Source organism: Myotis daubentonii, chromosome 10 (genome assembly GCF_963259705.1).
Source record: "Myotis daubentonii chromosome 10, mMyoDau2.1, whole genome shotgun sequence".
NCBI lineage: Eukaryota > Metazoa > Chordata > Mammalia > Chiroptera > Vespertilionidae > Myotis > Myotis daubentonii.
The window spans coordinates 33570629-33584293 of NC_081849.1; the positions used below are offsets into that span (position 1 = coordinate 33570629).

The window sequence follows — 13665 nt, forward strand, 5'->3', positions numbered from 1 at the left end:
AGTCATTCCTAAATGCTTCTCTGACATATGTCTCAGGACAAATGGACAAAAAAGTAAGAATAAAGGGCCTTAGATAATCACTAAGGTAGAATTTAGGACTATAAATGCAGATCTCTTACAGTTGTAAAATAGATGTTTTCTTCTCATAATTCCTTTAAAAGACATATGAATCTATATAGCAAAATTTATGATTCTGTATTTTGGGGATTATAGCACCTGTACATTTAATATATATAACAATATCATAGTAGGGGCATAAGTGTAACTGTACCTTACATTTTATGTAGAGTGTTATAATATCAACACTTAGTAGATTGTGATAATTCAAGAGTACATATTATAATCCCAGTAGCGAGCACTAAAATAATCCCCAAAGATATATCTAAGTGCCATTAAAGGTATTGTAATTGGAAATAAAAATATTAATTAATCCAGCAAAAAAGTAGAAAATGGAGCATAGAAGAACAGAACTATGAATAGGACAAAGTAAAAAGATAGAAAAATGATGCACCTAAATAAATTTTTAAAAAATCAATAATCATAGTCTTTGTAAATGGACCAAACACTCCAATTAAAAGAGATTATCAGACCAACTCTATGATGTCTACATGTTATGTACTTATAAAGACAAACTGAAATTAAATTGTTATAACATGCAAACAATAACCTTTAAGAAACCTGGAGGTGTTCTGTAACATTAGAAATCGCAGACTTATGGCAAGAAATATTACAAGATGTAGAGACTTTCCAGATATTCCAGGATAGCCTCCCATCTCAAGAGCCATATCTTAATGCTCAGGAGCCCAGGTATAGGGGACAGTTAGGTTCAGGGCCTCAGGGCTGGTAGACCTAAAGCCCTTTTCGCCATGTGAGGTAGCAGTCACAGGTTCTGGGAAGTAGGGTGCAGATTTTTGGGGGGTGGGGTGGGTGGGTATTAGCTACCACAACCTATAATTAAAAACTCTCACAAAGAAAATTCCTAACCTAGATGTGCTCACTAATGAAAACCTTCAAGCACTGCAGGAGGAAATAATACTAAGTTTTTCCATAAAATAGAAAAAAGGGACATATTTTCCTATTCATTTTGTGATAGCCAAAATGACCTTGATACCAAACCCTGAGAAAGACCTTATGAGAAAGGAAAATGACAAGCCAGTATCTCTCAAACATAGAAGTTAAAATAGAATAGTTAGCAAATAGAATTCAGCAATATGTAAAGAGGATCATATATTCCAGAATTTCCTCATAATGTTTTCCAGTCCATTTCCTCCCAGCTCCACAGCAATCACTTTAGGGCTTTTTAAAAACATAGTTGAGATTACTTTGGCCTATTCTAGAGCATTAGATAATGGAGTTAGAACATATGCATTCTTTGGTGTCTGGCTTTCTTCATCCAGCACAATGTATATGAGTGAGATTCGTCTATATTGCATGGATTGGCAGTTTGTTACTTTTCATTGCTGAATAGTATTTCCTCATACGAATATGCAGTTGATTTTCATTATTCATCATAGTTACATCCTATAAAGTTGCTGAGTCTCTGTCACAACATTTTCATAAACACCTTACTTAATATATATTGTTGATTCATTAACATTGAACTCACAGCCAGCAGCACAATTACTCATGACTGAATGAAGCTTATCTGACACTTATCTAAGCTTGTTTTCTCCACAGGGCACATCCCAGCCTTGCTCTGAGAACACTCCATAGCACTTCAGCACTACACTTGGGAGCCACCTTGAATGGCAAAATCACCAACAAAAAGCGCAAAAATGCCAAAAACATGGTGCTGATTAGATAGCTAAGAAGATGCTTGTTGACAGTTGAGAGCTGAAACAAGCAGGCAGGTTAGCCTTCTTTCAGCCTCAGGTGGAACACATGCATCCTATGCTCACATTTTTACTGCTCAGAACATCCATGCCCATGTCAAAAGCGTGGCAAATGGAGATACAATTAAAATTTTTTTAAATATATTTTATTGATTTTTTACAGAGAGAAAGGGAGAGGGATAGAGAGTTAGAAACATCGATGAGAGAGAAACATCGACCAGCCGCCTCCTGCACACCTCCTACTGGGGATGTGCCCGCAACCAAGGTACGTGCCCTTGACCGGAATCGAACCTGGGACCTTTCAGTCCGCAGGCAGACGCTCTATCCACTGAGCCAAACCGGTTTGGCGAGATACAATTAAATTTTAACGAGCAGATGAATGCACAAATATGGGATCCATGAATAATGAGGCCTGACCGTATCATTCTCTCATTGATAGATATTTGTTTGGTGCCCATTGCTAGAATGAATTAAATTGCTATGAACATTCTAATAGAAGTCTTTGTGAAGACATATGCTTTTTTTCCCTTTTTTAAATCTATTTATTCAGTTTCTTTCTTTTTATTGCTTAAAGTATTACAAAGAGTATTACATGGGTCTCCTTTTTTTTTCTCCCTTTGACATTCCCCCGGCCTCCCCTACCCCCCAGTGTCTTATGTCCATTGGTTATGCTTATATGCATGCATCCAAGTCCTTCGGTTGATCTCTTACCCCCCTTCCCGCCCCTCAACCCTCCCCAGTCTTCCGGCTGTAGTTTGACAGTCTGTGTGATGAAGACATATGCTTTTATTTTTCTTAGGTAAATACCTGGGAGTAGAATTGCTGGATCATAGGGTAGGGGTATATACTTAGCTTTAAAGAAATGCATGAACTTTTTCCAATGGGTTTTACTAGTTTACACCCCATCCTATGCTGGGGTTCTTGTTCCAGCATCAAGAAGGGTTCAGCAATCTGGAGAAGGCTGTGCGTAGATTAAATAAGAGTCCAGAGACGAAGCATAATTTTGAAAGGCATTTGGGGGTCAGAGGAGCCTAGTTTAAAGGAAACTAAGATCTAAGTTCTAAGGTCTCAGGTCTAAGGTCTCCTTGTCTCAGTATCCCCTGCTTTTTATTAAGACAAATTGTCCTGAGGTGAGGCAGAGATATACACTATAAAGGGAATACACAAGCATTGTCAGAATGGGGAAATTAGCCTATGGCTGTTCAGGTGTTTGGCCAGTAGGAGGCAATAACATGTAGATTAAGATGCTCTGAGCTGTCTGGCAGCCAAGCAATAATCCCTTTTCAGGTTTGGGGAAATGCCCTCAGCCATTCCCAGATGCAGCCCTGCTGTCATGCTGGAATTGGTTTCCGGCAATCCTACTTCTGAATTGTCTACTGGCGACTGTGGCCTTAGACAACAGTAGTAGGACATTAGATAAACTGAACCATACCTTGAATTAGGGAAGTTAGTTCTGTAATAAGGATTCTGAGAGGAAGAGTCCATCCTCTTTGGATTCCTCATTTGCCATCAGCCTGGCTTCACATTTCTCAAGCAGTCATCACATGATCCAACACAGCTGCTGAGAGGCTCCCAGGCAGATGCTAGGACAGAGGAGGCCTGGGCAGCTGGCAGCACAGTTCCCATGGGGATGAGGACCTCCGAGTCATTTCCTTACTTCACAGTATACTCACTGACTCCTGATATGTTAGTGGCATTCTGGGATCTGCACAGGGTTAGCATTGAAAGGAAATTTTCTGCAAATCCCTGCAGAAGGCTAGGGGGATGGTCCCAATATAATCTCCTTTCAAGAGATTATAAATTGACACAACTTTTCAGAGGAGAAATTGGTAACAGTGAATAAATTTAATAGGAAGATATAACTATACAAATGCACAGGCTTACATGTGTAGATATTTATTGCAGCATCATTTATGCTGTGAAAAACAATGTTTATCAGCAGGCTACTCATTAAGTAAATCATGGCTTTTTCATAAGGTGAATATTTATTTAACAATAACTTGAAATGTGAAATATATATGGGTGCTCACATGGGAAGGTTTAATGCACACACACATATACATATAACAAAAAGAAAGTAACAGGACAATATCTCTACTAAAATTGCAAGTAAAGATTATCTCGAGATATGTTGTGTATGCACAGAAAACTTCTGTATGGACACAATAGAAAGTCCTATTAGTGTACCTGTTGGAGATAGATCGGGAAAATCAGGCATTAGTGAGAAGGACGTTTGCATTTTGTTTTATATTCCTCTATACAATTTTAGTTTTTAACATGAATTGTGCTAATTTTATATAAAATGGAAATTGTTTTCTAAATGCAAATATTTTAAATGTTATTTTTCTATTTTATCTAGCACCCCAGCCACCCTCATTTTTATATCCTACTTTTTGGGGTCAGTTCAGTATGTGGGTTCTTCAGTCTTTTCCTCTCATTCAAGCAGCTCAGGAAGATGCCCGGGTTGCATCTAAAGACCTAGATGGGAAAATATGGCTGAACAGCCGCAGCTGGAATGCATGCTTGTTGGAGAGTCTGGAATAGGCAGGGGCCTGAGCTGCTTGAGAGGTTGGTTTGGGTGGCAGATCCTCTATTTCTCTTACCAGGTTTCCCATAACTATGGTCAGAGAGTATCTGGTAGACGGAGAGCAGATCTCTGGGAAAGATGAGCTGAAAAACTTTTTGACAGAGGGTATTGGTGGCCACTGGGTTTTGGATGTGTGCTTTGGTGTCTTCTGCTTGAGAGTCCAGTAGGCTCTGCAGGGCTAATTGGCATCAGGGAGAGTCACACGAGGCAGCAGGGGGCTGGCCATTTACCACCTGGACTGTTAGCTGATAACCAGGATTTGGGGTCCAGGAGGAAGGCAGCCTGGGCACTGAGAAACTCCTGGTTGGGAGACATCAAATTTGCCCATTACAGAAACTTTTCCTCCTTCTAAAGTTGATTAGCCTCGGGAGGGGGGAGTGAAAGTTTCTCTGGCTTTCCCTCAATGGCATCCCTAGGGTTTCTCTGAACTTGACAAATTTAGTTCCTCAGTGAGTAACTCTCCTCGGGGACAGAGAGAAGGAGAGCAGGAGGGAGAGAGACAGAGGGAGACAACTGGGTTCCCCACAGCACTGTTGCCCCCCCCCCCCGCCCCCGCCACAAGTGAAGACAGTAGGAGCTGTTCTGGCCCACAGAGCAAGCTCGGCAGTAGCCCGGCAGCAGGTAGCCTGGGCTCATCCCTGGAGAGCCGTGCACCTTTCCAGGCAAGTCCCCTTCTCTGGAGGTGAGTGTCTCCCAAGGGTTCCTCTCCGTGAAAGTCAGAGTAGGAGCGGCTCAGGATGGGCAGTTCTTGGATTTGTTATTGTTCAGCACAAGGACATCTAGAGCGTAAGGCATGGACTAAAGGAGCTGCGGAGTGGATGACATATATCAGGTTCCTTCTCCACAGCAGCGAGCAGACTCTGCCCTTCTCAGTGCTGCTAATGAACACAGCGCTCTGCCACCACTCAGTACCTGCTCTCTCCCTCCTCCCTTTTTCTTTTATGTCTGCCATTTTGTAAGTGATCTCCAGGCAGGGACCACAGATTGACCGGACAATGCCTTAGTGAGGAGTGAAAAGAGCACCCTATCCTCTAACAGGAGAGAAAGCAGGTCAGGATGGATACCCTTTGTTTATCCATTGACTTGTTTGTGATTCATTCACTGATTTATTTATTGAATAAACATGAAAACAGTGCATACTCTGTTCTTGGCACTGGAGATGTGACAGTGAATAAGAAAGACAAAGAAACTCCCTTAAGGTACTTCAATTTCAGCTGTTGATGAAAGCCAGTGAGCAGAAAATACAGCCTCATGAGCGGTCCAATATGAGTAAGGGCATGTGCTGTTTTAGAGAGGATGCCTGGGGAAGCGCCCATGGACTGGAGACATTCGATCAGTGACCTGCGCGTGGTGAGGGAAGGAGCCCAGAGATCCCAAATCAGTGCGATTCATTTGGTGTTTTGTTGACACTTCCCCTCATTTGTAGGTCTTTGACGAAAATGGATGAGCCTATATTCTTTGGAGACTTTTCCAAGCTTCTCTCTGGGACTCAGATCATGCCTGGTTGGTGATCAGGACAGCTTGCCTAGGACAGTAAGCCTGTCTCCTTGCCTGAACTAGAGATTTGAGACCAGGTGAAGTCAGAGTATGTTGCCTCTAAACTCTAGCTGCTTTCTTGTCTCCTGCTCCCAGGATGGAGGGCATGCTGGACAGATGGGAGTTGGGGATCAAAGTCCAAGCCTCCTCTGCACTCCTCTGGACCCCGACTCCCTCTGTCATCTGGTGGCAAGAAGGATCATAATCTCAGAGCTAGAGGTCACCAACTGGGAGCTGGTGATACTCTTCCTACTTGGAGGAGGCACATTCACTGAAGTGAGAGGTGGAGGATGGCTTTTTACCATAAGAATAAGGAGAAAGAAATGGATAATCCATTCCAGGGAGTCAGCTCCCCAGAAGTCAGGGCAAGACTCAATACTATGTCTCAAAATAATTCTTACGATAATGTCCTGAGTAGAACCCACCTCCCTGCCAGCAGCCCTACTAACAGGCAGAAATGATGATAAAGAAGAGTGCAGTGAAAACATTAGGTGAACAGAAGGCAAATGGAGCCTACATTTAAAGGAAACACAGGAAAGAAGTAATCAAGTCTGGTGGGATTGGCTAGGAAGACTTCCTTGTAACTGCTGAGATGCAGCAGTTTGGCAGGGCATGGACATAACAGGTACAGAAGGGTGACTTAGGGCATTCAGGATGGAAGGGATGGTGGTAAAAATGAGCACCTATGCTCAGGGAACTAGACAGGTGGGAGGTGAGAGCAGAGTTGGAGGTAAGATGTCTAGTGAATTAAGGGACAGAGTGCATATTGGGGTGGGTGGGTTTTTATGCCTGGGATATGGTATTGGTGACTTTGTTCATCTTCTTGGACATATACATCTGTCTTCATATATTATATGTTTCTCATAAAACATTTAGCATCAATCTTATACAAAGAATAGTAGGAGATGAGCCCACTTGATCATGATGGGGAGCCTAAGAGCAGAGGAAATGTTTTCTGAAGTCTTTTGAAATTGTGAACATGTTTTCTCTCTCTTTTTCTCTAGATTTCATAAAGAGCAACAACACAGGACTAAATGTTGAAGAATTACTCTAGTGCCATTGATTTTTATCTCCTTGGTTTCTATGGCTCCAAAGAACGACACAATATCCTCTTTGCTGTCTTCCTCTTCCTCTATTCAGTGACATTAATGGGAAACATAGTCATCATTGTGACTGTCTGTGTTGATAAACGTCTGCAGTCCCCCATGTATTTTTTCCTTGGCCACCTCTCTGTCCTAGAGATCCTGATCACATCTGTTGCCGTTCCCTTGATGCTCTGGGGCTTGTTGCTCCCTGGGATGCAGGCTATATCTTTGACTGCCTGTGGTGCACAACTATACTTGTACCTTTCTTTGGGCACGTCGGAATTGGTATTACTGGGAGTGATGGCTGTGGACCGTTATGTGGCTGTGTGTAACCCTTTGAGATACAACATCATTATGAACAGCCACACCTGCATCTGGGTGGTAATTATGTCATGGGTGTTTGGGTTCCTTTTTCAAATCTGGCCAGTTTATGCCACGTTTCAGCTGACCTTCTGCAAATCGAATGTGTTAGACCATTTTTATTGTGATCGAGGGCAGCTACTCAGACTATCCTGTGATGACAGCCTTTTCACAGAGCTTATTCTTTTTTTAATGGCTGTCTTCATTATTGTTGGTTCTTTGATCCCTACAATTGTCTCCTACACTTACATCATCTCCACCATCCTCAAGATCCCCTCAGCCTCTGGCCGGAGGAAAGCCTTCTCCACATGTGCCTCCCACTTCACCGTTGTTGTGATCGGCTATGGCACCTGCCTGTTCCTCTATGTGAAACCCAAGCAAACGCAGGCAGCTGAGTACAACAGGGTAGCATCAGTGATGGTTTTAGTAGTGACTCCTTTTCTGAACCCATTTATCTTCACCCTCCGGAATGACAAATTCATAGAGGCCTTTCGAGATGTCATGAAACGCTGCTGTCACCTCCTCAAGGGTTAGTTCTGTCCTAAAGACAATCATGGACTCATCATCATGGAACCGAGTAATCTGAAAGCCCTAATTCAAATCTGAAATGACCCTTTTCATCAACAAATAGTTTGTAATCTACAAGGGAATTTTAAGAAACTGGAAGTGTTCCATTTTGTAACTGGATGGTTCCTATATGTGAGTTCACTTTATTAACTTTTAAGTGCAATGAATACATTTATCTATACTTCTGTAGTTATATGTCTCACAATATAAATTTGACAAATGTAGATATACAAAATGTGTGTGATTTTTTTTTTAGAACAATCAGATCTTTGACTGGAAAATGCAAGGAAAAGGATACTTCATTTTCTGTCAGCTGACCTAAATGTTTGATTCTAAGGGCTGGGTCATCTTCGCCTTTATTGTCCTATGATTTCATGATCTCACTGCCTAAAGGTCCCTCTTTTACTTCTCTGCATGATCCCAAGTCCAGCCTCAGGCTTCAACCATTTCTTGAGGTTTCTGCCCCAAGGTCCAACAGTGATAGTACCTTCCTGTAGATTTTCTTGACTGGCAGTAGTGAGAGTGAACTCACTCCACAGTCCTGACCTCTTACTAACCTCAGGGCTGGATGATGATACAGACAGTTCTTCAGGGTGTGGAGGGAAGGTCTTGAAAGAGACATTTTCTTGCCCGGCATCACTCATATCATCATGCTAGCCCCAAATGTGGAAGGGCAGTGGGGCTGTATTCTTGGTGCTAAAGTAACAAGGGAGAGTTGAACTTACTATGCCCCTGGCTGAGGGAGGTTGCATGGAGGGCAGAAAACAGACAGCCTCTCACATTGTTCAACCCTGACATGGAGCATTTCATCTCCTTTCTCTGTTAGCTACATTTCTATATTCCTTTCTCCCCTACCCTCCTTTACAAGGACCAGGTTTACCAAACTGTCTTCCAGCTCTACACTGAGCTCCATAATTTGTATGTCTCAGTTTCCATATTGTCCCATCCCAGTTTCTGTTGCACCACTCTTGTCTATCAATATTTCTGCCATTTTTATGTTGCCAAGTAGGTGACAAAAGACTGTGCACATAAGACAGCCTTCCCAACATTATAAATATATGAGATGACCTCACCGAGGTGGTGAGGAAAAAGGGAAGTGACTTTGAAAAGCAGTGTTTAGACTGGAGTCTACAAGACTAAGTTAGGAAAAGGAACCATGCCCAATCATAGTACTCTTGTCAGTAAAGTCGTTTCTCACTGGGGGGATGAGTTAACAAATCTGAAATTGCTGGATGTGTATACTACAGCTGAGCAAATAAATAAAGGATGGCAGGTGGTAGGGCCTGGGTCTTTCACCGTGGATAGGAAAGTTACAGATGAGCAAGGACAGAAGGCTAGAATAAGGCATCTAGTAGTAGATTACTAGTAGTGTTGGAGATATCAATATGCATCATATTTAGGTGAATATATGTATACATGAGGTTAGATCAATTTGTGATATAAATAAATAATATAAAAAAATGACTTCTTTTTCAAAACTGTTTTGGTTATTCTATTACCATTCTCTTTCCATGTAAATTTTGGAGTCATTTTGTATATATCTACAACAAAGCTTGCTGGGATATTGATTGGGACACTGCTGAATCTATAGTGAAAGCCCCAAGGAATATACTCTCTCAATTAATGTATGATTGTAAATTTTCTGCCTGACCATTGTGTTGAGTAGGGGCTCTTTGATGGTAGAAGGTCAGTCTTTCCTCTGTCTCTTATATCTGTAATCTATGTCTCGTTTTAAATGAAGGCATATTTGTCTTTCCTCTGTGACATTAGGCTTGCTCCTGATTCTCTCATCAGCATGTACTTGTGGCTTTACTTTCACATTTTCTATCTTTCTATTGTCATGATACCAGTGTACCAAGTTGTCTCATAGCTTTGCACCTCCTAAGAAGTCCTGTACCTTTATCAGGTCATCCTAGTAGGTTAGAATCCTCATCCGTTATACCCTCAGCCTCCGTCCTTGCCATCCTAAGCACCCATATTGTTTTTGAACACTGTGCCTGACGTCATGTGCCCCACTCAGCTACACCACAAGTGGTTAGCAACTGTAAGCTCTGAATCAGAGCAGTCAACCCAACCATGGGGATTTTCCCATTCATGTGCCATACCTGAACACTTTTATACCCACGTATTTATATAATTTACTATTAATAACTCTTAAGACTTTGTAATAAAAGAGAACAGCATTATCCACAATCATAACAGCATTATTCACAATTGTCAAAAAGTGGAAATAACCCAAAAGTCTCTTGACAGATGAATGTATAAACAAAATGTTGTATATGCTTATGATGGAATATTATTCAGGCTTAAAAAGTGATAAAATTCTGATACATGCTACAACATGGATGAATATCATAAACATTATGCTAAGTAAAATAAGACAGATGCATAAGGATGGCTATTGCATGATTCTGCTTATATGTGGTAACTAGAATAGAGACAGAAAGTAAAAAGGTGAGTATCAAGGGTGTGAGGAAGGGGACAATGGGAGTTATTAAGTAATAGGTACAGAGTGTCAGCTTGGGATGATTAAAATGTTCTGGAGATGGATAGTGATGATGGTTATTTAACAATGTGAATGTACTTAATGCCACAGAACTGTACACTTAAAATTGTTAAAATGGTAAATTTTATGTTAAGCATTTTTTACCACAATAAAAAAGAAAAAATATCAAATAATTCTAAATGATTCATATAGTGATAACCAGTGATAATCCATAACCAGAGGCAGCTATGTTCAACTACTTCTGCTGGTACATATTTATAAACAATATACTTATACAGGTATTGCTCGAATTCTCAATTTGTTTTTTCTTTCATAAAGAATTGCCTACTTAAAAAATTTCCTTGAACTTTCACCCTCTCTTTTTCCCTGTTACATGCCCCTACAGATATCATAAACTGAACAATGATTTTTCCTTATGTCTTATGCTCTCTAGATCTTCTTTTTTTAATATATTTTTTATTGATTAAGATATTACATATGTGTCCTTGTCCCCACGTTACCCTCTACCCCCCCCCCCCCCCCGCTCATGCCCTCACCCCCCCATTGTCCGTGTCCATTGGTTAGGCCTATATGCTTGCATAAAAGTCCTTTGGTTGATCTTTCCCCCTTACTCCTACCCTCCCCTACCTTCCCTCCAAGGCCCGACAGTCCAATCAATGCCTCTCCGTCTCTGGATCAGTCCTTGTTCATCAGTTTATGTTGTTCATTATATTCCACAAATGAGTGAGATCCTGTGGTATTTATCCGCTCTCCAGTTCCATCCATGCTGTGGCAAATGGTAAGAGTTCCTTTTTCTTCTTCCTCTTCTTAAAGAATCCCTTTCAGCATTTCATATAATGCTGGTTTGGTGGTGATGAACTCCTTTAGCTTTTTCTTATCCGTGAAGCTCTTTATCTGACCTTCTATTCTGAATGATAGCTTTGCTGGATAAAGTAATCTTGGCTGCAGGTTCTTGCTATTCATCACTTTGAATATTTCTTGCCACTCTCTTCTGGCCTGCATGGTTTCTGTTGAGAAATCAGCTGACAGTCGTATGGGTACTCCCTTGTAGGTAACTGACTGTCTTTCTCTTGCTGCTTTTAAGATTCTCTCTTTATCTTTTGCTCTTGGCATTTTAATTATGATGTGTCTTGGTGTGGTCCTCTTTGGATTCCTTTTGTTTGGGGTTCTCTGCGCTTCCTGGACTTGTAAGTCCATTTCTTTCACCAGGTAGGGGAAGTTTTCTGTCATTATTTCTTCAAAAAGGTTTTCAATATCTTGCCCTCTCTCTCTTTCTGGTACCCCTATAATTCTGATGTTGGTACGCTTGAAGTTGTCCCAGAGGTTCCTTACACTATCTTCATATTTTTGGAATCTCTTTTCTTTTTTCTTTTTCGGTTGGGTATTTTTTGTTTCTTTGTATTTCAAATCTTTGACTTGATTCTTGGGATCCTCTTGTCTGCTGTTGGATCTCTGTAAATTATTCTTTATTTCAGTCAGTGTATGCTTAATTTCTACTTAGTCCTTTTTCATGTCCTCCATGGTCTCACTATACTTATTGAGGGATTCATTAAATTTATCGGCGGTTTCCATAAAATTCTTGAAAAACCTTATAAACGTGGCCTTGAACTCTATATCCAGTCGTTTGCTTTCCTCCATTTCTGCCATTTGTGACCTGTTTCTTTGTCTCCGCATTTTGGCTGCTTCCCTGTGTTGATAGAGTGGCCCTGCACGCCAGGTGTCCTGTAGGGCCCAGTGGCTCAGCCTCCCCAGTTACCTGAGGTGGACACTCTTGGTGCACTCTTGGTGCCTTGGTTGTTGTAGGGTCACTGGGAGGAATTGACCTCCAGGCCAATTAGCTGTGAGAATCAGCTGTGTCTGAAGTGGGAGAACTTCTGTGCTGAAGACACCCTTCTGGGGCAAGACTTGCTTCAGTGGGGCTTTGGTGCTCACTGAGTCTGCTCCCTGAGTGTGTCCCTTATGGATCTGAGGAGTTGCAATCTGGATGGACCCCCTCTGATCACTGGGTACAGTGGCTCCTGGATCTAAGGAGGTGCTAATTCAGCCTCTGCCTGAGGCCACACAGCAGGAGCCACGAAGAGGCTCAGCTGTGAAGCAATGCAAGCCGCTGTGGGGCCTTGGGCCTTCTCTTGGAAGTTCTGGGTCTGCCTGGCTCGGCTGCAGTTAGGTACATTCACATGCAAAAGCCTCTGCCGCAGCCTGGGTGGGGCAGGGTCTCAGGGAATCAAAGGGCGAAGCAAGCAGCTATGGCTGGTTCTCCGCCCAGCCCTAAGGAGTCGCGCGTCTCAGTGTCCCGGTAACGGCTGCAAGCACCTCTGAGGGAAAGCCGCTCTCAAGTTCACCTGCTGCCCGACAGTCTAGCTTCTCCCCGTATGAGTCCTGGGTCCCCAGAGACTTCCCGGAACCAGAGTTCAGAGCAGTCGGGGAGCTTGTGATTCAAAAAGACAGCCGTGCCACCCCCTTTCCGCGTGCGCGCGAGCCTCAGTACCTCTGCACTTCATCTCCGCAGCTCCTCTGGCTCTCAATGTGCTTTTCTTTCCTTCTAGTTGTAGAATTTACACTCAGCCAGCCTTCCTGTTGTTCTGGATGATGTCCGCTCTGTCCTTTGCAGTATTTTTCAATTGTTGTGGGAGGCGGCAATTTCCCAGTGTTTATCTATGCCGCCATCTTAGTTTCTCCTCTAGATCTTCTTTTCTGGTTTGATTTCAAGTTTTATTTTCTTTTTAAAAAATCTTTATTATTGAGATTTTTACAGTTATTATGCCCATCTTTTTTCCCCTCATAGCTCCTCTCCACCTGGTTCCCACCCTGCCCCAGGTCCTCACCACCATATTATCTGTGTCCATAGGTAATGCATACATGCATATAAGATCTTTGCCTAGTCTCTCCCCCCAACACACACCTTTCCCTGTGAGAATTGTCAGTTTGTTCCATTTCCATGCCCCTGATTCTATCCCATTCACCAGTTTATTCTGTTCATCAGATTTTTTATTCTTTGATTTTTAGATTCACTTATTGATAGATATGTATTTGTTGCCACTTTGTTGTTCATATTTTTTATCTTTATCTTTTTCTTCTTCTTCCTCTTCTTAAAGAATACCCTTCAGCATTTCATATAATACTGGTTTGGCGGTGATGAACTCCTTTAGCTTGTTATCTGTGAAGCTCTTTATCTGACCTTTAATTCTAAAT

At 42.0% G+C, this 13665-nt stretch overlaps 1 protein-coding gene across 1 annotated transcript; it reads left to right on the top strand.

The window, feature by feature from the left end:
- Positions 1 to 6966: 6966 nt before the first annotated feature.
- On the top strand, positions 6967 to 8011 carry LOC132211446 (olfactory receptor 9A1). Its single transcript, XM_059656123.1, has one exon. The coding sequence runs from the start codon at positions 6990 to 6992 to the stop codon at positions 7932 to 7934; it is 945 nt and encodes a 314-aa protein (XP_059512106.1). The 5' UTR covers positions 6967 to 6989; the 3' UTR covers positions 7935 to 8011.
- The last annotated feature ends 5654 nt before the right edge of the window (positions 8012 to 13665 follow it).